This window comes from Oncorhynchus nerka, linkage group LG9b, assembly GCF_034236695.1.
Source record: "Oncorhynchus nerka isolate Pitt River linkage group LG9b, Oner_Uvic_2.0, whole genome shotgun sequence".
In the NCBI taxonomy this organism is placed as follows: Eukaryota; Metazoa; Chordata; class Actinopteri; order Salmoniformes; family Salmonidae; genus Oncorhynchus; species Oncorhynchus nerka.
The window spans coordinates 3,562,250-3,586,341 of record NC_088424.1 but is presented as its reverse complement, the minus strand read 5'-3'; the positions used below and the strand labels follow the sequence as shown (position 1 = coordinate 3,586,341).

At 41.1% G+C, this 24,092-nt stretch overlaps 2 protein-coding genes across 4 annotated transcripts; one reads left to right on the top strand and one right to left on the bottom strand.

The window, feature by feature from the left end:
• The first annotated feature begins 359 nt into the window (after positions 1–359).
• On the top strand, positions 360–9,336 carry LOC115114121 (nucleotide sugar transporter SLC35D2-like). The gene is made up of 13 exons (XM_029642121.2): positions 360–587; positions 2,564–2,597; positions 2,672–2,758; positions 3,152–3,219; positions 4,717–4,788; positions 4,890–4,958; positions 5,171–5,273; positions 5,615–5,707; positions 5,846–5,913; positions 7,764–7,842; positions 7,954–8,036; positions 8,222–8,274; positions 8,599–9,336. The coding sequence occupies exons 1-13, from the start codon at positions 391–393 to the stop codon at positions 8,607–8,609; spliced, it is 1,017 nt and encodes a 338-aa protein (XP_029497981.1). The 5' UTR covers positions 360–390; the 3' UTR covers positions 8,610–9,336.
• Positions 9,163–23,326, bottom strand: mier1b (mesoderm induction early response 1b, transcriptional regulator). 3 transcript variants are annotated; one of them, XM_029642118.2, is made up of 13 exons: positions 23,257–23,326; positions 22,331–22,355; positions 19,867–20,006; positions 19,322–19,516; positions 17,704–17,836; positions 17,330–17,391; positions 17,126–17,198; positions 16,833–16,984; positions 14,938–15,019; positions 14,593–14,684; positions 14,105–14,232; positions 11,147–11,277; positions 9,163–11,020 (listed from the first exon to the last, which is right to left on the bottom strand). In XM_029642118.2, the coding sequence occupies exons 1-13, from the start codon at positions 23,263–23,265 to the stop codon at positions 10,662–10,664; spliced, it is 1,581 nt and encodes a 526-aa protein (XP_029497978.1). In that variant the 5' UTR covers positions 23,266–23,326; the 3' UTR covers positions 9,163–10,661. The 3 variants fall into 3 exon arrangements, with proteins under 3 accessions (XP_029497978.1, XP_029497977.1, XP_029497979.1); XM_029642117.2 differs by having other exon boundaries at positions 14,593–14,687; positions 23,257–23,325; XM_029642119.2 differs by having other exon boundaries at positions 14,105–14,151; positions 14,593–14,687; positions 23,257–23,325.
• Between the last annotated feature and the right edge of the window lie 766 nt (positions 23,327–24,092).

Here is a 24,092-nt window from a genome sequence, read left to right as displayed (position 1 = left end):
TCAATGTGAATGTCTAAATACGTGACTGAAACAGGAACCAATTTTGCTCAAATATAAAGCTACAGGGAATACAAATTAAAAGTGATATTTGAGACCTCTAACCAAATAACTGTACACACATTGTTTCCCGTTTGAGTGTATTTTGACATTTATTCAGACAAACTTTTATAAACAATAGCAGCTATGTTAACACTGTCATGCTGATCTTAGCCTTTGTTGTTTGAAAGCAACTGCAATGTCCGACTTTTAGCTGTCGCAGAGTCGACTTCACTCGACTTTCGTCTACTGTCGGTTGCTCTCGCCTTACCACTCAAACGAGCCCAATGTGTATCACCTACGCATTGGAAGACAACCCCTCTGACATCGTCATGACGTAGTATTTAGTGAATTATGGCGGAGGTTCGGAAACGTCAACATGTGCAAATTGAAGGGAAAACCTCGGATAAAAGCTCAGTATCCAAGAATGACAGTAAAGGGATGACGAGCGGGAGGTCAGCCGTGTTCCTGAAGCTTTTCGCTGCCGGATTTTACGGTCTGAGCTCGTTTTTAATCGTTGTTGTGAACAAAAGCGTCCTCACCAGTTACAGGTACGCCTACAGTAGTCTATGCATGGGCAGTTGGTTGGACTTTGGACACTAATGACAGTGCTAAAAAACAGAGTGGGGTTGTTTGCTTACTCGGTCTCGGGGGTACCAACATCAATGTAGTTGAATGTTGTGTGGCATAAAGCTGTTTTACACATGCAGTCAAAAGTTTGGACACACCTCATTCCAGGTTTTCTTCTTTTTTTCTCTTCTACATTGTAGATAATAGCGAAGACAACAAAACTATGAAATAACACATATGGAATCATGTTGTAACCAAAAAAGTGTTAAACGAATCAACATTTATTTTATATTTGAGATTCTTCATAGTAGCCACCTTGATGACAGCTTTGCACACTCTTGGCATTCTCTCAACCAGCTTCATGAGGTGGTCACCTGGAATACATTTCAATTAACAGGGGTGCCTTGTTAAAAGTTTAATTTGTGGAATTTCTTTCCTTCTTAATGCATTTGAGCCAATCAGTTGTGTTGTGACGAGGTATGGGTGGTATACAGAAGATAGCCCTATTTGGTGAAAGACCAAGGCCATATTATGCCAAGAACAGCTCCAATAAGCAAAGAGAAACAACAGTCCATCACTTTAAGACATGAAGGTCAGTCAATCTGGAACATTTCAAGGACTTTGAAAGTTTCTTCAAGTGCAGTCGCAAAAAACATAAAGCTCTATGATGAAACTGACTCTCATGAGGACCACCACAGGAAAGGAAGCCCCAGAGTTACCTTTGCTGCACAAGATAAGTTCAGTAGAGTTACCAGCCTCAGAAATTGCAGCCCAAATAAATGCTTCAGAGTTCAAGTAACAGACACATCTCAACATCAACTGTTCAGAGGAGACGGTGAATCAGGCCTTCATGGTAGAATTGCTGCAAAGAAACCACTACTAAAGGACACGAATAAGAGGACTTGCTTGGGCCAAGAAACACGAGCAATGGACATTAGACCGGTGGAAATCTGTCCTTTGGGCTGATGAGTCTGGTTCATTGGTTAGATTTTTGGTTCCAACCTCCATGTCTTTGTGAGACAGAGTAGGTGAACGGATCGCCACATGTGTGGTTCCCACCATAAAACATGGAGGAGGAGTTGTGATAGTGCTTTTCTGGTGATACTGTCTGTGATTTATTTAGAATTCACGGCACACTTAACCAGCATGACTACCACAGAATTCTGCAGCGATACGCCATCCCATCTGGTTTTCACTTAGTGGGACTATCATTTGTTTTTCAACAGGACAATAACCCAGCACACCTCCAGGCTGTGTAAGGGCTATTTGTCCAAGAAGAAGTGTGATGGAGTGCTGCAGCAGATGGCGTGGCCTCCAGAATCACCCGACCTCAACCCAATTGCGATGGTTTGGAATGAGTTGGACCGCAGAGTGAAGGAAAAGCAGCCAACAAGTGCTCATCATATTTGGGAACTCCAAGATGGTTGGAAAAACATTCCAGGTGAAGCTGGTTGAGAGAATGCCAAGAGTGTGCAAAGCTGTCATCAAGGCAAAGGGTGGCTACTTTGAAGAATCTCAAATATAAATATATTTTAACACTTTTTTTAGGTTACTACATGATTCGATGTGTTATTTCATAGTTTTGATGTCTTCACTATTATTCTACAATGTAGAAAACCGTACAAATAAATAAAAACCCTTGAATGAGTAGGTGTCCAAACTTTTGACTGGTACTTTACTTTCACAGTATTAATTATCGAAAGATTTTTGCTGACCACATATTTATGTAGAGAAACACTGACTGCTTTGAATGTCAAACTTGTCATTGTGATTATTATTTTACCCTGAATAAAATGGCTGTAATGTTTTATTGCCAAAGAACTGCCTTTATTCCTACATGGTACTATTAGTCTATGGGAATTTCCTCTGATACTGGGCATAATAGTTATGATAGGAGCCTACTTTGTCATACTGTATGCATTTGCTGAAGTCACATTTTAATAATTTTTGTTTGCAGATTCCCCTCATCAACATGTGTTGGGATCGGTCAAGTAAGTATGCGCTTCATGAGTTACATCAATTGAGTTGATTATAAAAGGTTTATTACGTAACATTTTTTTCCCAGATGCTGGCTACAGTACTAGTACTAGGAGCTGCAAAGGCAATAGGTGTCATCACGTTTCCAGGTTTGGACAGGAGCATCCCAAACAAGGTGATACGACGATTCCTTTCTATATCAGCAGCGTACTATTACAATCTATTGTACATATACATTTTGTTGTTTACATTTCCAGATGCCCCATATAACCCATCATTCAAGCTGAAGGGAGCTCAATTTTACAGTTTAAATGGCCCTTCCGTTGCTTTGACTTACATACAACCTAATGTCCAAAACAGTCATTGGTGAAAATGTCAAGTGGGCGGGACATAGCCCCAAGCTGTATTTTGTTTTCCTCACCATAGACCCTCTCAGAAGTAGATAAACAAAGGCTTCTCTCGGGAGTAGATTGTACACTGAGTCTTGCATCAGACAATGGAAACCGTGTGCCTGTTTCAACATGATGAACTACTGTGTCTACAGTAGACTTTTATTCTGTCTTTGCAGATGTTTCCCCTACCGCTTCTGTATGTTGGGAATCAGGTATCAGGACTTCTAGGAACCAAGCGACTCAAGTATGACGTCTTTCTTCTTCATTGACCCTGATATGGAATATTCACCATTTATGCTTCATATCATAGAAATAAAGAGTGATTCCTCACTAAATCAGGACAAAGAAGGCCATGATTTAGGGGATTTTTGCTAAATGTAACCCATAGAATAGTCCTTTGTATGCCTCCCTAGTGGCGCAGTGGTCTAAGGCACTGCATCGCAGTGGTAGTTATGCCACTAGAGATTCTGGGTTTGGGTCCAGGCTCTGTCGCAGCCGACTGCGACCGGGAGACCCATGGGGCAGCGCACAATTGGCCCAGCGTCGTCCGGGTTATGGGAGGGTTTGGCCGGCAGAGATGTCCTTGTCCCATCGGGCACTAGCGACTCCTGTGGCGGGCCACGCGCAGTGCACGCTGACATGGTCACCAGGTGTACGGTGTTTCCTCCAACACATTGGTGTGGCTGGCTTCCGGGTTAAGTGGGCATTTTGTCAAGAAGCAGTGCGGCTTGGTTTGGTTGTTTTTTTGGAGGACGTACGGCTCTCGACCTTCGCCTCTCCCGAGTCCATACGGGAGTTGCAGCGATGGGACAAGACTGTAACTACCAATTGGATACCACAAAATTGGGGAGAAAAGAGGTATAAAAAACTGAAATTGTACTTTGTAGGAAAGATTGTTGACATTTGTATCTAAAAGCATAATTGAGAAGTAATAAATACTGTATGCCGAATTTCATTAATAACATTTTGGCCTTACCCAGGCCTCCTTTAAGACTCCATAATGTTTCATTTGTAGATGCTACAAAGCAGAAATTGGTTCATATGAAGCTTTACCAATTGCTCTGTGGTATGAGTAGTTTTTTAAATTTCAATAGCATTTTTTTTTTTGTACATTAATTTATGAATATGAAAAAATAAACATGAATATTAAAAAAAAAAAAAAACATTTTGGATTTGGCATATTTTTCAATATATTGCTGAACAGAATATACTCTGTGGGAATATCAAAGTTCCAGAGTGGGATCTCAGCGAGTTTTATTGTTATGGCCCATTTTATACACAGACATTGGCATAGTAGGCAATCACAGCTCTCCTTTTACTTGTATCATTGCACATCCTGCTAATCACCAGCAGAGGGTGAACATTTTGATTCCATTTTCACATTCACTCCGTGGGTAATGCTAACAAATTGGATCATAACTCTGAAAGTAGCTCTGGAACTTTGATATGCCATATTACAGAGCAGGTGTCAATGTTTGTTTTGTAGCACCTACACACTTAAAAGAGGCCTGGGTAAGACCAAAATGTCATAAATATACCAACATAGATCAATTATTTCTGAATTATGCCGTTAGATACAATTGTCAAATATATCAACAGTACTTCCTCCGATGGACCATTCTATGGATTTAATTTAGTGACAATCTTAATCGTGGTATTTTTAATGTTGTCCTGGTTTCATGAGGAATCACTCATAAAGAACACAGTGGTATGACTGCATGTATCCTTTATCCTCTTCCAGTTTACCCATGTTTACAGTTTTAAGAAGATTCTCTATTTTGTTAACCATGTTGGCCGAGGGAATCCTACTGAAGTAAGTTCTCTTCAAATATTAGAAACCAATATTAGACATTTCAAAATAAGATTGCATTTGATTTTTTTCATTGGTTGAATAACATGTTTCATTCCCCACAGAAAGACATTCTCTGGGCCTATCAAGGCAACCGTGTTTGCCATGATCTTTGGAGCCTTTGTAGCTGCGAGGTAAGAATTTGACTTGCTTGCTTGCTCTTAGGGTGCCGAGGCCAGATTGCTTTAAGCGCGTCTCAACCCGGCAGGTTCAGTTTACCATTGCAAAGCCTCTAGTAATGTAGTTAAACTGTTGAAAAGGGAATTGTCCCCATTTAGTGTGGAAATACACGAAAGGAATGAACAACAACAAAAAACATCTCTCATTTGGTTCAAATCTGTTACAGCACGGATTTGGCCTTTGATCTTCAAGGCTATGTTTTCATAATGCTCAACAATGTTCTGACTGCAGCCAATGGGGCCTATGTGAAGCAGAAACTTGACTCCAAGGTAAGTGGCCAACAGTTTTTTTTTGTTCTTCTTGTGAATACTTGACTTGTCCCTCTGTATTTGTATTAGAGCATAATACAAGATGGGGAGAGGCCACCCCACTGTATATTTACAGTACAGGTACTCATGTTTTATGTTGTGTGAGACACTTCATGACTTCTGTACAGTAGATCTATAAACAATGTGGTCCGGTGTGTCCACACACATATTGATATAACAACAGACTTGGACAACTCATTCCGTGATACCCTCAAGCCCCTTTGGGTCTCTCCATTGAAGTATTGCCATTGTGTGTTGTGTTAATGTTTTTTTTCTTCCACTTGTGTGTATGTGGTTCATAGGAGCTTGGCAAATATGGGCTGCTCTATTACAACGCTTTATTTATGATCATCCCTACAGTGGCATATGCACATTTCGCCGGGGATCTACAAATGGTAAGAGGCTGTTGTTCGTGTGCGTTGCATACCATGTTTGTGTGTAACTAATGTGCTGTGAAAAACATCTACTGGCTATTGTTGTTACCCTTTTAACTGACCCCACGTTTTGTGGTGTTTCTCCTGTTTCTATCCAAGGCATTGGAGTTTGAAGGGTGGTCGGACATGCTGTTTTTGTTCCAGTTTGTGCTTTCCTGTGTTATGGGGTGAGGGTATTGATATTTTCATAACATTTGGAAAGTATTCAGAACCCTTGACTTTTCCCACATTTTGTTACATTACAGCCTTGTTTAAAAATGGCTGAAATAGTTTTTTCCTTCAATGTACATACAATACCCCATAATAACAAAGCAAAAACAGTTTTTTTAGACATTTTTTGCAAATGTTTTAAAAAAGTTCAAAAATATCACATCACAGCATTCAGACCCTTTACTTTCTTGAGGCCCCTTTGGCAGGAATTACGGCCTCGAGTCTTCTTGGGTATGACGCTAAAATCTTGGCACACCTGTATTTGGGGGGTTTCTCCCATTCTCCTCTGTAGATCCTCTCAAGCTCTGTCTGGTTGGATGGGGAGCGTCGCTGCACAGCTGTTTTCAGATCTCTCCAGAGATCTTCGATTGGGTTCAAGTCTGGGCTCTGGCTGGATCACTCAAGGACATTCCGAGACTTGTCCCGAAGCCACTCCTGCGTTGTCTTGGCTGTGTGTTTAGGGTCGTTGTCCTGTTGGAAGGTGAACCTTTGCTGTAGTTAGAGGTCCTGAGTGCTCTGGAGCAGGTTTTCATCAAGGATCTCACTGTACTTTGCTCCGTTCATCTTTCCTTCAATCCTTACTAGTCCCCCAGTCCCTGCTGCTGAAAAACATCCCCACAGCATAATGCTGCCACCCCCATGCTTCACCATAGGGATGATGCCAGGTTTCCAGATGTGACGCTTGGCTTTCAGGCCAAAGAGTTCGATCTTGGCTTCATCAGACCAGAGAATCATGTTTCTCATGGTCTAAGAGTCCTATAGGTGCCTTTTGGCAAACTCCAAGCGGGCTGTCGTACCTTTTTACTGAGGAATAGTTTCCGTCTGGGCACTCTACCATCAAGGCCTGATTGGTGGAGTGCTACAGAGATGGTTGTCCTTCTGGAAGGTTCTCCCATCTCCACAGAGGAACTCTAGAGCTCTGTCAGAGTGACCATCGGGTTCTTGGTTACCTCCCTGACCAAGGCCCTTCTCCCCTGATTGCTCAGTTTAGCCGGGCGGCCAGCGAAAGGAAGAGTCTTGGTGGTTCCAAACTTCTTTCATGTAAGAATGATGGAGGCCACTATGTTCTTGGGGGACCTTCAATGCTGCAGAAATGTTTTGGTACCCTTCCCCCAGATCTGTGCCTTGACACAATCCTGTCACGGAGCTCTACAGACAATTCCTTTGACCTCATAGCTTGGTTTTTGCTCTGACATGGACTGTCAACTGGGGGACCTTTATATAGACAGTTGTGTGTGCCTTTCCAAATCATGTCCAATCAATTGACTGTACCACACATGGACTCCAATCAAGTTGTAGAAACATATCAAGGATGATCAATGGAAACAGGATGCACCTGAGCTCAATTTCGAGTCTCATAGCAAAGGGTCTGAATATTTATGTAAATAATGTATTTCTGTTTTTTAATACATTTCCAAAAAACTGTTTTTCTCTTTGTGGGGCATTGTGTGTCGCTTGAGAATAAGGCTGTAACGTAACAGCATGTGGAAAAAGTAAACGGGTCTGAGTACTTTCCGAATGCACTGTATACCTGGTATAAGATTTCACTGCGATAATGGTCTGGGACGAGTGATTCATTGTACAATAGTTTTAATATTGTGCATTGTATTCTTGTTATAAGAATAATTGTTGGACAATTCAGTATTCATAGAAGAGTTTTTTTTTAAAATTTTAGAAGCCTCAACATTTTCAACCGCAATTAGTGTCAACACTGCTTCAGAATGAAATAAGTTAAACATGTTTAACAAAGATCATTATTATATACGGATTGTTAATTCATAGCGTCTTTTGTTCTCTGTTTTGGCAGCTTTGTTTTAATGTACTCCATTGTGCTTTGCACTCAGCATAACTCTGCATTGACCACTACCATAGTGGGCTGTATTAAAGTAAGCCATCACTGTTGTTTCTTTATCACTACAACACTACACTTACAGCATTTACGTAGTTCTACACTGTCGTGACTAAAGTATTGACTGCTGTTTTACTTCTTTCCACAGAATATTTTAGTCACTTATCTTGGTATGGTCTTTGGCGGAGACTATATTTTCACCTGGGTCAACTTCATTGGATTAAACATCAGGTAAATGAACGTTCTTCGTTCGGCTTAATTCTGAAAGTACGGACCTTCTCTTTTCTACTTCCGACTCTTGCTACTGACAGGTCTCCGCCCCATATACTGAAGTGTGATTTTTTTTTTCCTTATGTCATTGACTGAAGAGATGCCGTGAGAGTTTAATTTGAGCATCCTTCTCTTTGTCTCCCTAGCATTGCTGGCAGTCTGGTGTACTCCCACATCACATTCACAGATGAACAATCAAGTAAGCAAAGTGAAAAGATTAGCCAGGAAAATTAGATTAGAAATCGTGTGTGTGAAAACAAATGGACTTGGTATTGTTGTTCATTTTTGACAGATGTTTTATGTTCTTCTCCAAATGGTACTGTTATGTAAAGTATGTTCGATTTAAAAACAGCTGTTCAACTTTCCCATTGGCTGATACTTGGCATAGCAAAAAGGCCTGTGCTTGAAATCCTAGATTTGGTCCATAGTTAATGCTATTTATTATTCTATTTATATGGCCATAGTAATATTCATAATTTCACTTTATGGACATTTCTGAAACGTTTCTTTGTCATTTCAACAGAAAAACCTTAAAATGGGGGTGCCACTGGAAGGTTGGAGCTGAACTTTGTAAGATGTATGTGTATGTCAAACATTTATTTACCTTTGGCCACTATTTCAACATATTCTTAATCATCATCAGCAAGACTGAATCAGTGTTATTGAAGATTTGTGCCTAATCAAGTAAATGCAGTAACTATGGCTGGAATTCAATAAGACACATAGTACTGTAAATGTTTTTTCCTCTTGAGCCAACATCTACAGTGTTTAGCATGAATGCTATCTCTCTCTTCTGGGAAATTGCAATGTGCCTCTGATTCTCGACCTGTTTATTCAAAAATGTTTTTGTGAACCTAATTTCTAAGCAAAGCGCTTTTCCTTTTTTTTATTACTATGTTCAACATTGTAAGGTCCAACATTTTAAACCTCATGTTGGTTACATGCATATTTGAAATATTGCTAGGTGTAATTTCCTGTCACACAGATGAAAAATGTATGAAAACTCCCCCACATAATTCAAATCAATTTATCATTAAAGTGCCTATTTTGCAGTTAGGCCACAGTAAAATCATGAAATAACAGGTCACCAGTCTGAATACATTTATTAAATATAGCCACCGTTGTCACAGCCAATCTTGGTATACACTTCACTTTAATTCATGTTGTCAGGAAAACATACTTTAATCAACTATTTTGTTTTACCATTTGTGAATGTAGACCAAAGGCTACTTACTGTAACAAAATAAAGTTCTCAAAACAATGTCTTGTTATTAAGAAGCCTCCACTGGAACTAAATGGAGGTCCTTCACATTTGAAGATTACAGTCAAGTTCTTCAATTACAATTCATAACAAGAGCTTGCTTACAGAGGCCATCGTGAAACTTTGCAGGTAATGGCAGGTGAGAAGAAACATTACTGGTACCAGTCTCCGGTTTCAAAAAGCATCACTGCACATCTCTCATTAACATGGAGTCATTGTCAAACATCTTCTTGCTGAAAAAAAATGGGCCTGGGAAATAAGAATGACTACTTTAGAACAGCTCTGCTCGGAGCAACAAGGAGAGACCATAAAACAGACAGATTAGACAGTTATCAAAAAGTATAATTGTACAACATCAAATCTATACAAACTTTACACGTGTACTTACTGTCTAAAAATCAAAAAACAACATGAAAGCCTGAGAAAATAAAAATGATGCGTTCCACAGGACATCACTGATGTCAGACGCGTTACACAAACAAACCTCGGGACAGACACTCCCATTGGTTCATTTCTTGCAATTAAAAAATATCCATGGTTACGGCATATGGGGGATAAAGTTTCAAATAAGCAATGATGTCGTTCAGCAGTGTTGCGTTAACCACTCAATATCAACAAAAATAAAATAAAGGATGAAAGTGCAACAGTGTGCCTGCAACAGCGCCAATCTGCCTGCTTATCTATTGCCCTGTCGAAGACCTAGAACCCTCTACATAGAACCCCTTCGATTTCCTGGTTTCAAATGGCTAGGACAGCAAATACCCATCAATCATAATACATTTATTTATTTTTTAAATATAAATATATTTTCACGTAAAAAAATATCACAGCTGATTTTTATTCTAATACAAATAGGAAAAAAGCATTGAGCGTACAAATTTGAGATCGGTCTCTCCAAAAAAGGGAATAAGGAGAATGAGTAGAAGAATCAGTATGAAGTATTACGTGGTGGAAGTAATAGAAGGTAGGAGTTCAGGAACTGTGGTACTTTGGATGTGTGGAGCGTTGGAGGTTTTGCTGGATGGGGGACGAGGCAGGGCTGTATGTTGTGCCCCTTTACAATCAGGCCGCTGCCCTCCCTCTGTTTGCTGGTGTGGCCCAGCTGGGTTTGGTTGGTTAGTACGGGTCGTATTCATTAGCCACTAAACGGACGAAAACAGATGGAAGGGAACAGGGATTGACTACCTGAACTTGTCCAATAAGAAACGCTAGGTTTTGTTTTTCGTTGCTAAATGTTTTGCTTCCGTGTGCACTAATTAATACGACCATGGTTTTTAAAGGTTTGGTTCTGTGCCCTTTGACCTCTGAGAAGGGGTCGTCATCTATCACCAGTCCTCCTGCTGGAGTGTCGTCGATGTTCTGGAGGGTTCCGGCTCCCCCTGTTCCAGTGACTCCGCCTCCGTCCGGCACCTCTTGGCCAGCCTGTCATAGAGGAGCGCGTCTTCATCGTAGTGACCGTCGGCACGGTGGGGCTCCAGGGAGCCGTTCCTGTTGTGGCTGGGCACAACGGCCGCCGCCTCGCAGTCGTTGGAGTCATTGTCCGAGGCAGTGGGAGCAGGGAAAGTGTCCAGACAGGGGTGGTTGTCAGTGGGCCTGTTGGACTGGGCGGGTTCTGCTTTGACTTCATTCGCCACCGTGGACGATTGAGAACCTTCTCCAGAACCAGAGTTTTGACTCACTACACCTATTGGAGGAAGGGTAAGAGTGAGCTGCTGACGTCATGAATTATGTAGGGTCTTCACAAGAATTCACATATGTTCTCAGTCGGTTTAACAGCATTTCATGTTCCCCGAGTATATTTCTCCCTTACCGTTGTGGCTGCTGCTGCCGTCCTCCCTCTCAGAGTGGCTGGTGCTACTGTTTGAGGTGGTGGGAGGGGGCGAGGCCGCCCGACTGGAAGTGACACTCTCCGTCTCGTCTAGCAGCCGGTCCATGTAGTCCCTGAGACACATGGGGTAGACAACCAACCACACAATCAGCATCAACTACAGCCTACCAGCATAGCACATATCAGCTCAGCATTATAGTGTTAAAAGGATATTTGATTAATACCCCTAGAACAGTGTCAACAGTAGGTATGGTTCACAAAACAAAGGTTATCACACATTTTGAATATGTATTAGAGACATGGAACATCCATTCATGACAAGTTACATTTAATTGAATATGGGTCTTTCTCTAAACTAGGGTACCAGTGAGGATTTCGCACCCCTTAACTTATTCCACATTTTGTTGTGATTTTGTCATCACTGGCCTAAACACAATACCCCATGTCGAAGTGGAATTATGTTTTTTGACATTTTTTACAAATAAAAAATAAGCTGAAATGTCTTGAGTCAATAAGTACTCAACCCCTTTGTTGTGGCAAGCCTAAATAAGCGCAAGGGTAAAAATGAGCATCAACATGATTTTTGAATGACTACCCCAGACATACAGATAATTAATTGTAAGGTCCCTCTGTAGAGCAGTGAATTTCAAACGGATTCCACCACAAAAACCAGGGAGGTTTTCCAATGCCTCGCTAAGAAGGGCAACTATTGGTAGATGGGTAAAGATGGGAAAAAAAGCAGACAATGAATATCCCTTCGAGCATGGTGAAGTTATTAATTACACTTGGGGTTGTCAGACAGCTTTTACACTGGACCTAGTTGTCAGACAGCTTTTTGTATAGCGATCTCAGAAATCCAGTGTAACTACGTAATGTTTCGTGTCTCATGTTACGGGGTGAACATTTCTGAATGACAGTCAAGTGACGAACAGTTGTTGTGATAGCGCACGCAAAATACAACAACACAGCCCAAGTGCTGGGAAAAAAAGGTGTTCGCAAGGAATGTCAAGAATATTTGTCTCATTTGTTACGTCGGTGAAGACCGTGGCGCCTGGATACACGTTGGATCTAATATCCCTAGCAAATTGATGTTCATCTGTTGTAGTCTGCTTGATTCACAACCGGGTCTCGTTGTATTTAACAGAGAAAGTATGAAGGTAATGAGGTCATGTTTTCCCTTTTTGTTTTTGTGCCTCGGATTGGACACCTGGGTGCAATTGTGTAGGATAGACAGGATAGATTTCTCTCACGTCACCCCGCTCCTCCGCTCTCTCCACTGGCTTCCAGTTGAAGCTCGCATCCGCTACAAGACCATGGTGCTTGCCTACGGAGCTGTGAGGGGAACGGCACCTCAGTACCTCCAGGCTCTGATCAGGCCCTACACCCAAACAAGGGCACTGCGTTCATCCACCTCTGGCCTGCTCGCCTCCCTACCACTGAGGAAGTACAGTTCCCGCTCAGCCCAGTCAAAACTGTTCGCTGCTCTGGCCCCCCAATGGTGGAACAAACTCCCTCACGACGCCAGGACAGCGGAGTCAATCACCACCTTCCGGAGACACCTGAAACCCCACCTCTTTCAGGAATACCTAGGATAGGATAAAGTAATCCTTCTCACCCCCCCTTAAAAGATTTAGATGCACTATTGTAAAGTGGCTGTTCCACTGGATGTCTTAAGGTGAACGCACCAATTTGTAAGTCGCTCTGGATAAGAGCGTCTGCTAAATGACTTAAATGTAATGTAAATGTAGACTATTGTGCAACACCCAACGCTATTCCTATAAATTATTCTGGATATAATGACAAATGACAGCCTAGTAGTGGCCTACTTCACAATATGATCCGGTAATTAAATAACACGACAAATAAATGTTGGATTCCATGTTACACCTGCAATTTGAAACAATACAAGTCGCTTGAAGTAGTCTACTTGAATTCAGAAATGCAAGTACTGGAATAGGCCTACCTTGAAAATCAGACATTTCCTCAATTTCGTGCTTGAAAAGTCATAAATTATAAGTTCTCATGCTCCCTTATAATTATCTGTGATTTCATTTTTGATCCGTCTTTGTGGACGCTTTCATTTGTTTCCCGCCACTTTCCTTGAAAGGTTTCGCACTACTCCGTTGCGTTAAAAGCATGTAAGGTTATAATTAGGACGACAACATCTAACGCTGGCTTCAACTTCGCCTTCCATATAGATCCTTCTATTACAAAAAGTTGCTAGGTTTTGGTCGCTTTCTCATTATAAAAACAGCGAAAGTGAGATTAATGCTGCCGCTATTCATGGTTTATTATGTGTGCCTGCGTCGGCCACAGGAAGATCGCCACGCATGCATCCAATCTATTTAGTCAGGCAAGTCCATATTATTCTCACATATTTTAGAATGTAATAATCATTTGAATATCAATGCATTGGCAATGCCTAAAAAAAAATCCATTATTCTTAAAGTGGTAATGGCCTTTTTGAAGGGGGGGGGTCTCTATTAGGCCCTATACCGGTATGTACAATTGTATAACATTGAGGACCTTAAATTACCATTAAGTGATTGAAGTCCCTGAAAGTCCTTGAGTTTGACTTGCCAATGTCTGTATGAACCCTGCTTAAAGGACGTATAGTCCTAGGCCTATGTTGGAAAGGTGGAGTTATGGGCTAATTCGCATATATTGCTCTAAATTCATGTGGAACTGCATACAAATATTTTTTCATTTTGTTTCAACCCGTTTTAAAATGTTGATCCTAATGTCACACATTGGCCCCATTATTTATAGAAAGACCCATATACTCTCTTCCTTATATGTTTAAAATACATCTCAAATCAGGTAAGTAAAAATCTATAATATATTGAATTGTTTAACATAACAAATTTGTTGACTAATCAAATATATTTAAAACATTTGGGAAAGCATTTGAAAAGTACTTAGTCTGGTGAAAATACTTACGTGACACCAGGGTGAAGGTTGTATTTCCTTTTCCCCAGCCTGGTTTGCTGTGCAAAGAAATCATAACGCTCAGACTTCTTCCACATGTAATAAAAGGCCACACATTCTCCTACTGACCTAGTTCTCACCTGAAAAATGTAATATCAGCAGACAACGAGATAGCCATTATTACCATCGCCTTTCAGAGTTGGACTCAATTCCATTTCAACTCCCCAGTCAAGTCTATGATGGATGAGTCGAAATGCAATTTGTGAATTGAAAAAGAAAAAAAACGTATGAAAAAGTAGGAGTAGCTTTTCAATTCATAAACTGATTTTCGATTCCTCACGAAAGTTGAATGAGGTTCAAATGGAATTGACCCCAACCCTGATTGCTTAAAAAAAACACATATGCAACTCTCAAATCAACATGAAGATTAGTATTATTCTTAATGTCAATATACTTTTCAATCAAAACTGTAGCAAATCTCTAAGATAAACATAGTTTACCTTGTTGGCTTGTATGGAATTAAAGTCTTTCCCATAAGCTTTTAGTCCTTGCTCAAAATATCGACACTCTTCTTCTGTCCACACAGACAGCTCTTCTGTGACAGAGGGAAAGAGTTAACATCATGACAACTGTTGCGTTCAAATAAAATATCATAAAAACCATGAAAATGTTACAGGTCCCAGGCTAGGATGCTATGAACAAGACACAAGTAAACCCAAGGAAAGCCTTTATCATCAAAATAATTCAATAAGCCATACATGCCTGGTGAGATAATGACGAGAAAATATGTCAGATATTTGACTGAAATCAAGACAAAGTTCAACTAATTTCACTGCTGGTCTTACCTCTAGCTGCCTTCACATTAAACTTCAGTCTTCTTAAAGCTTCCTCTGTGTCAAATTCACACCTGACCAACTCATAAAGCGCCTGTGGAAAGACAACATTGTAAAGAAGACGGTTACAGACAACAGTGCATACTGAAGTCTTTATGGTAATGTTGCTTGTTTAGTACAGTTGAAGTCGGAAGTTTACATACACCTTAGCCAAACACATTTAAAAACTCAGTTTTTCACAATTCCATACATTTAATCCTAGTAAAAATGCCCTGTTTTAGATCAGTTAGGATCACCACTTTATTTTAAGAATGTGAAATGTCAGAACAATAGAAGAGATTTCAGCTTTTATTTATTTCATCATATTCCCAGTGGGTCAGATTAGTATTTGGTAGCATGGCATTTAAATTGTTTAACTTGGGATAAACGTTTTAGCTAGCCTTCCACAAGCTTCCCACAATAAGTTGGATGGATTTTGGCCCATTCCTCCTGACAGAGCTGGTGTAACTGAGTCAGATTTGTAGGCCTCCTTGCTCGCACAAGCTTTTTCCATTCTGCCAACACATTTTCTATAGCATTGAGGTCAGGGCTTTGTGATGGCCACTCCAATACCTTGACTTTGTTGTCCTTAAGTCATTTTGCCACAACTTTGGAAGTATGCTTGGGGTCATTGTCCATTTGGAAGACCTATTTGCGCCCAAGCTTGAACTTTAACTGATGTCTTGAGATGTTGCTTCAACATATCCACATCATTTTCCTTCCTCATCATGATGCCATCTATTTTGTGAAGTGCACCAGTCCCTCCTGCAGCAAAGCACCCCCACAACATGATGCTGCCACGCCCATGCTTGATGGTTGGGATGGTGTTCTTCGGCTTGCAAGCCTCCCCCTTTTCCTCCAAACATAATGGTCATTATGGCCGAACAGTTCTATTTGTGTTTCATCAGACCAGAGGACATTTCTCCAAAAAGTACGAGCTTTGTCCCCATGTGCAGTTGCAAACCGTAGTCTGGCTTTTTTATGGCGGTTTTGGAGTAGTGGCTTCTTCCTTGCTGAGAGGCCTTTCAGGTTATGTCGATACAGAACTCGTTTTACTGTGGATATAGAAACTTTTGTACTTATTTCCTCCAGCATCTTCACATGGTACTTTGTTGTTGTTCCGGGATTGATTGGCACTTTTCGCACCAAAGAACGTTCTTCTCTAGGACACAGAGCACGTCTCCTTCCTGAGCGGAATGACGGCTGTGTGGTCCCATCGTGTTTATACTTGTTCATCTGTACAAACAATAGTACACGTGGTACCTTCAGGCGTTTGGAAATTGCTCCCAAGGATGAACCAGACTTGTTGAGGTCTACAATTTTCTTTTCTGAGGTCTTGGCTGATTTCTTTTGATCATGATGTCACACAAAGAGGCACTGAGTTTGAAGTTAGGCCTTGAAATACATCCACAGGTACACCTCCAATTGACTCAAATGATGTCAAAGCATCTAAAGCATCTAAAGCCATGGCATTGCTTTCTGGAATTTTCCAAGCTGTTTAAAAGGCACAGTCAACTTAGTTTATGTAAACTTCTGACCCACTGGAATTGTGATACAGTGAATTATAAGTTAAATAATCTGTATGTAAACAATTGTTGGAAAAATGACTTGTGTCATGCACAATAATTAGATGTCCTAAACGACTTGCCAAAACTATAGTTTGTTAACAAGAAATGTGTGGAGTGGTTGAAAATTTTGTTTTAATGACTCCAACTTAAGTATGTAAACTTCCGACTTCAACTGTAGGTGGCATAAAGTTTTGGAACAGTGAAATGTGAAGGCTTAAACTTTTCCAATAAACAATGTTTTCCATTGCGAATCGTTTTTCTTTGGTGTGCCAGTCGGCTCGACTGTGGTGGTCTTCATACCTGCTCATTGTCTTTGATATGGGATCCCTCAGGGATGGCATCCACTCCCTTCTCTTCTCCTGTTCGTTTTGACGCCTCCGTCAAAAACTCCAGAACCTTGCCCTCGGGAAGGAACTCAGGGTCCCATAAAAGCTGGTCATCATTTTCATATACTGGCAGGAGTGAACAAAAGAGAGAGGGGGGAGAAAGAGAGAAGAAAATAAATAAATTTTACTTCCCATTTACCCCTGTGATTGGAAGATATTTCACTTGAACTTAATTAGTGCATTGTAATTGCAAACATAACGCCTTACCTTTCTCATTGTCTTTATATTTACAAAGGCCAGAGGGCGTTTCAGCCTGATACATGGAACCAACCATGATTTCCTGTCCAAGTCAAACAAACATTGTTTAGTTTCACGAATCGAAAGTGTGCTTCAAATGAATAAAATGTCTTTAAGGTTAGAACTACCATATCTAACGAATGATTAAACAATAATAAAAAACAATGTATTTACCTTTTTCCAATCATCAGAAGGGACATAATCTTCGTCTTCTGATTCTTCTTCTGCATCATTATCTGAAACAAGATTTGGCATTTTGACTCTTTTTTTACTAGCTAGGTTTCCATCCGAATTGGCGACAGAATTTCACGCAAATATTCTAAAATCCGCATAAACACTATGCGCCTTTTCCCACCAAGGCCTGTTGCAGATAAAAAAAATTATCCTGCATGTACTTTACTCACATAAAAAGGTTGGACGGAAACCTGGTTACTGAGACATTAGTTCTCATTTTGAACCACTGGGTTAAAACACATAGAACAAGATCTCACAAACTATCCAACACAAGAATAAAAAACGTTGCTCGTGACGGAAGTAAAGGTGCATACTTTCAAAGTACTTGAGCTTCTGTGATCCACGTATCAGCTCTGCCGTGCAGTGGGATTTGATGGAGCGCGTGTGACCCTCGTTGGACAACTGGTTCTCGTTCCCCAGTCCCGAAGAGATCTTCACCCTCTCGGTCTGAACACACACACACATCACGGAGTTACACACAGATTAGTCACCAATGGTGCATTACAGTCAAAAACGCCCCTGTGAAACAACAAAATTGCCATTCATTCATAGAAACATTGGAATCAGCATCAAAGCTGCCTAGATGCATCTGTTATATAATAATATATGCAATTTAGCAGTCATGCGTGCATGTTTTAAGTATGATCAGCATTTTAAATACTATAAGCAGATTTGTAACTATACTGAACAGAAATATAAACGCATTTCAAAGATTTTACTGACTTACAGTTCATATAACGAAACCAGTCATTTGAAATAAATTCACATGGCCCCAATATATGGATTTTATGACTGGGAATACAGATATGCATCTGTTGGTCACATATACCTTAAAAAAAGATAGAAGTGTGAATCAGAAAACCAGTCAGTATTTGGTGACCACCATTTGCCTCATGCAGCATGACATGACCTTCGCATAGAGTTGATCAGGCTGTTGATTGTGGCCTGTGGAGTGTTGTCTCACTCTTCAATAGCTGTACAAAGTTGCTGGCTATTGGTGGGAACTGGAACACGCTGTCGTACACGTCAATCCAGAGCATCCCAAACACGCTTAAAGGGTGACATGTCTGGCGAGTACACAGGCCATGGAAGAACTGGGACATTTTCAGCTACTTGGAATTGTGTACAGATTCTTACGACATGGGTCCATGCATTATCATGCTGAAACATGAGGTGGTGGCGACTGATGAATGGCACGACAATGGGCCTCAGAATCTCGTACCAGTAACTGCGCATTAAAATCTCCATCGATTAAATGCAATTGTGTTTGTTGTCCGTAGCTTATGTCTTCCCATACCATAACCCCACCACCACCACTATGTTCACAACGTTGAGGCCGGTTGGACGTACTGCCAAATTCTCTAAAACGATGTTGCAGGTGGCCTATGGTTGTGAAATTAACATTCAATGCTCTGGCAACAGGTCTGGTGGACATTCCTGCAGTCAGCATGCTAATTAAACACTCCCTCAAAACATGAGACATCTGTGGCATTGTATCGTGACAAAACTGCATATTTTAATGTCGCCTTTTATTGTCCTGAGCACAAGGTGAACCTGTGTAATGATCATGCTGTTTAATCAGCTTCTTGATGTGCCCCCCCGTCAGGTCGATGGATTATCTTGGCAAAAGAAAAATGCTCACTAACAAAGTAGTAAACAAATTGTGCACAACATTTTTTGTGCATATGGAAAATGTCTGGGATCTTTTATTTCAGCCAATGAAACATGGGACTAACACTTTACATGTTGCGTTTATATTTTTTTTCAGTGTCGTATACATTTCTGACTAAGTATGTAAACTTCGTTGGCTACAGAATATGTAGTATTGATTTATAACATTCAAATTAGTGCAATAAGGTGCAAACAAGCATTCCTTCTTTAGGAGTATGTTGATTGCTTTCCCTGTTATTTCAGGAGATTTATGGCACCCACCTTACTCCTCTTCAGCTCACCAGTGCTTCTGCTGCTTTCATCATTGTCCAGCTCCTCTTCCTCCTCCTCCTCTTCTTCATCATCCTCCAACTCGTCATCCTCTAGGTCTTCCTCATCTTCTTCCTCTCCATCTGCAGGTGAACCACCGCCGTATCCGTACATACTCAACAACTCATGAATGGGCATCTCTCCCTCCTATGGCACAATTGGAACAACAAAAACAACTTTTGTTGCACATACAGACTAGCTAGCTTCACATGATCAATATGTGAGTGTTGCCTTCTGACATAAATCACTGGTATAACGTTACAATAATAGGGGTCAAATAGTCTATATCTATAACTAAAAGGTTACTGTTCCCAGGGATGTATTCATTAGAGCATTCACTGTAGCAAAACGTTCTGCAACGTAAAAAACAAGTGTTTCTTATTGGACAAGTTTGGGTAGTCCCTCCCTGTTTCAGTCCATCTTCTTCCGATCAGTGCCTAATGAATAGGACCCTGGATAACTTTCAAAACACAAGAAGAAATTACGTTGAGACGCACCCGTGCAAGGTCATCAATCTCATTGCTGAAGTTGGTCTCTCCCTCGAGCATCTCCTCCTCTTCCAGTGTGCGTTCGTCATCAAAGTCGTGAACGAGCATATCTGCTGAAGGATCAAACTCATAGTCGTCTGCTGAACCTCCTAAGAAAAAACACACCGGGAAACTGAGGAGATACTTGATAAAGTGCTACATGATTTATAACAAACAATATTATGACATAAGCTAGGTTTCCATCCAATTGGTGACAGATTTTCAGGCAAATATTTTAAAAGTCACATTAAGAAAATATGCACATTTTCCCACCAGTGGTGCGTTTCCACCAAATGGACATTCTGCAGATAAAAATCTGCTAAATGTATATTTTCATATACTGAATAAAAATCTAAAGTTCAATGCGTTTCCATCGCATTTTCAACTCCACCGACAGTTTAGCCACCAACTGCTGCGGTAAATAGCAAACGTGCTTACTCTGGTCTTGGCATGTGCACTCTAGGCAACAGCTCGCCGATACAGTGCAGGTAGGCTAGTCTACATGAGATTGTTATGGCTAAGAGCGAGAATATTTTTCATTATCAAACGGCAGTCAAGCATCGATCATGTCAACAGAATAAGACCCTCGATATTTATTGGAAAGGAGCATCAAGCTCATCACCTTGCACTTTCACCAGCCTGAGAAGTTCATAACTTATTTCATCTGTAGCCTAATAAACTGTATGGTTTCTTTCCCGATTCGTAGTGGGAGGACCACACACCATATCATCGTTTGACTCCAAGGTTCCACCACCTATTCTCGTAAAATACATTTTACTGACACAAAAAGATCCTACCATGTCGAATGAACAAATTATCTGTCAGTATTTATTAAAATTGTACAGAAACTTCCTGTTTCTATCAGGGGTTCCTAAACTGCATCAATCAGGCCCCTCTTCCAGCATTGGGGAACATCTCTCACCACCTCCGTACGCCAGATCTATTTCTATGGGCACAAGCACTGTTCATGACACAAACCGGAGGACCTTCCAGAGGGTGGTGTGGTCTGCCCAACGCATTACCGGGGGCACACTGCCTGCCCTCCAGGACGCCTACAGCGCCGGACATCACAGCAAGGCCAAAAAGATGATCAAGAACATCAACCACCTGAGCCACAGCCTGTTCACCCCACTCTCATCCAGAAGGCCATGACAGGTGCATCAAAGCTGGGACTGAGAAACTGAAAAACAGCTTCTATCGCAAGTCCATCAGACTGTTAAATAGCAGTCTGATGGCCTTCCACCTGGTTACTCAACCCTGCACCTTAGAGGCTGCTGCCCTATGTACATAGACATGGAATCACTGGCCACTTTAAAAACGGAACACTAGTCACTTTAATAATGTTTACATACTGCTTTACTCATTTCATATGTATATACTGTATTCTAGTCAATGACACGCCGACATTGCTCACCCAAATATTTATATATTTTTTGTTGTTGTTGAATTTTACCCCTTTTTCTCCCCAATTCCGTGGTATCCAATTGTTGTAGTAGCTACTATCTTGTCTCATCGCTACAACTCCCGTACGGGCTCGGGAGAGACGAAGGTTGAAAGTCATGCGTCCTCCGATACACAACCCAACCAGCCGCACTGCTTCTTAACACAGTGCGCATCCAACCCGGAAGCCAGCCGCACCAATGCGCCGGAGGAAACACTGTGCACCTGGCCACCTTGGCTAGCGCACTGCGCCCGGCCCGCCACAGGAGTCGCTGGTGCGCGATGGGACAAGGACACCCCTACCGACCAAGCCCTCCCTAACCCGGGCGACGCTAGGCCAATTGTGCGTCGCCCCACGGACCTCCCGGTCGCGGCCGGTTACGACAGAGCCTGGGCGCGAACCCAGGGACTCTGATGGCACAGCTGGCGCTGCAGTACAGCGCCCTTAACCACTGCGCCACCCGGGAGGCCCATTTATATATTTCTTAATTTCATTTTTTTTTTGCTTTTAGATGTGTGTATTGTTGTGAATTGTTAGATACTACTGCACTGTTGGGAGCTAGGAACACAAGCATTTCGCTACACCCACGATAACATCTGCTAAATATGTGTATGTGACCAATAAAAAAAATGGAAGCTGTTCACACCCCTATTGTTGGCAGCCCCTCGTGCGCCCCACAGTTTGGGACCCACTGATCCATCACTGCTGTCATGATTATTTATATGGTATGACTTTACTCGCATAAAAACGGTGGATCGAAATGTGGTTAGCGTGGTGTGTTCAGCACAATTTTACTTCAAATCAAATGTATTTATAAAGCCCTTCTTACATCAGCTGATATCTCAAAGTGCTGTAAAGAAACCCAGCCTAAAACCCCAAACAGCAAGCAATGCAGGTGTAGAAGCACGCATGTTAATGATTTAATGAGGGATTAAAATGAACATATCAATGAGCATACACCTTTCTCTCAGTTGTAAATACAACAATATTTACCTGGGCTCGTACTCCCAACGGAGGGCTAAAACACAAAACAAAATTAATCACAACCAGATACAGATACACATTACGGTTGATGCCAAACCATGTAGCTGTAACTTTGCTATACGGTTCAGAGATACTGTCAGTGAATTATGCTGTTTTCTGGATGAGGTCAAGATCGTCTCCAGGCAACCTAGGCCTGAACAAAAACATGAATATGAACTACCTACAATACAGCAAACTGATCATCAGTCTGGGTAGTGGATGGAAGTGGAAGTCAAACTAAAAGCGCGCCTGAAACTTATGCCTGGCTCCTTGTTGGCCAACGCCAAGGTAGAATAGACATTACTGTAGCTAACGTTAGCTGGTTCTAGCACGGAGAGAACTCTGATCAGGCCATAATTGAAACAAGTCATATCATCAATTTCAGGAGATGGCTAAAGTCGTTTTTGATAAACAAGTGGGTTGTTCTCACAATGTAGACACCTAGGTATGAATTATTAGCTAGCTATCGTTAGCTATTTGCTACCCTCTGCCTCAGCTAACTTTAGCGAGCTAAGTTAGTTATTCAAATAGTTAGCCACCTAGCTTCGTCTTCGATATGCAGAATACCACCAGTTCAAAAAAATACAATAGCACTCTAAATATTAAATTCTATATTTTCGAGTGGGTAACGTTAACGCTAGCAGTCTGCCAACTATAGCTAGATAGCTTAGCATAGCTACGAAGCTAGCCAGCATCGCTAAACTGAAGTTTGAAAAATACAACTTATGTAAACGCGACAAGTTTAACATTTAAACATGTATATCTCTTCTCCGTATTTTTAGGACATATTTTTTGCTTCTCATTTGGGAAGTGCACCCGCCAGAATCAACTCTATAAATAAAAATAAATTAAAACATTTTTATTATCCCGAATATTTATTGGAGTTTCCTTCCTACCTCCGCCATGTTTGAAATCCTTTAGGGTTACATTGGGGGTCAGCGATTTCCCGGATTGACTTGCCCCGCCCATACACATATTTTCCCTACAACTCTGTCAGGGCTAGAACGGGTACAGCGTTTGTCAAATTGTTGTCCCAAGTTATTTTGGGGGGGCATTTTAGCTCAGTCTAATCCTCTTCCTAACCTAACCTAATTATTCTAACCTGCTTCGTTAATTATAATAACATGCTACGAAAATATGACGAAAAGTGTAACCCAATCTAATCAAAACCCTTACAACTCAGAGGGCTATATCAGAGGAAGAGGACAGGAGTAGCCCAATTTGACGGAAAATCTGTCTCCCTCCAGCAGGTGCCGTTTTTTCGCCCACCAAGCAAGGAGTTTCTGTATGGAGGTCAATGAGTTTCGAATTTGGCCAGCATGAAAGTCTTATTTGCTCTGTGACGTTTATTTTATCCATAGAAGTTCCATAATGCTTAAGTTTTTATGAGTGTACTGATATAAGTAGAACACGTGACATCCCGGCAACTTTGAGAAAAAACACTATCAGAGTTGTCTCAAGATGGCTATGCATATTCATGAAATTAGGGTGATAGCGTAGCCTCTCTTTCAAATATTCCAAAAAAGATTACAATAAGGGATCATCAACGAGGGGTTATATATTATATGGGCGGCAGGTAGCCTGGTGGCTACCGTACCTTGTCAGCATATCCATTATCTTTGGCTATATTCAACCATTATTGTCTGGTTTCCCCTAGATAACACAGCCACAAAGTAAAAATTGCAAAATCATACAAATTATAGAAAAGAAAAATGTGCTTTTTGTGTTCATT

Coding starts and splice junctions, on each gene's coding strand:
- LOC115114121 (XM_029642121.2), top strand. CDS start 391: ATGGCGGAGGTTCGGAAACGTCAACATGTGCAAATTGAAGGGAAAACC. Junction 3,220..4,716: donor CTAGGAACCAAGCGACTCAA/GTATGACGTCTT, acceptor ATCCTCTTCCAG/TTTACCCATGTTTACAGTTT. Junction 4,789..4,889: donor GCCGAGGGAATCCTACTGAA/GTAAGTTCTCTT, acceptor CATTCCCCACAG/AAAGACATTCTCTGGGCCTA.
- mier1b (XM_029642117.2), bottom strand. Junction 19,517..19,866: donor AGATTGATGACCTTGCACGG/GTGCGTCTCAAC, acceptor ATTGTGCCATAG/GAGGGAGAGATGCCCATTCA. Junction 17,392..17,703: donor GAAGCTCAAGTACTTTGAAA/GTATGCACCTTT, acceptor ATCTTGTTTCAG/ATAATGATGCAGAAGAAGAA.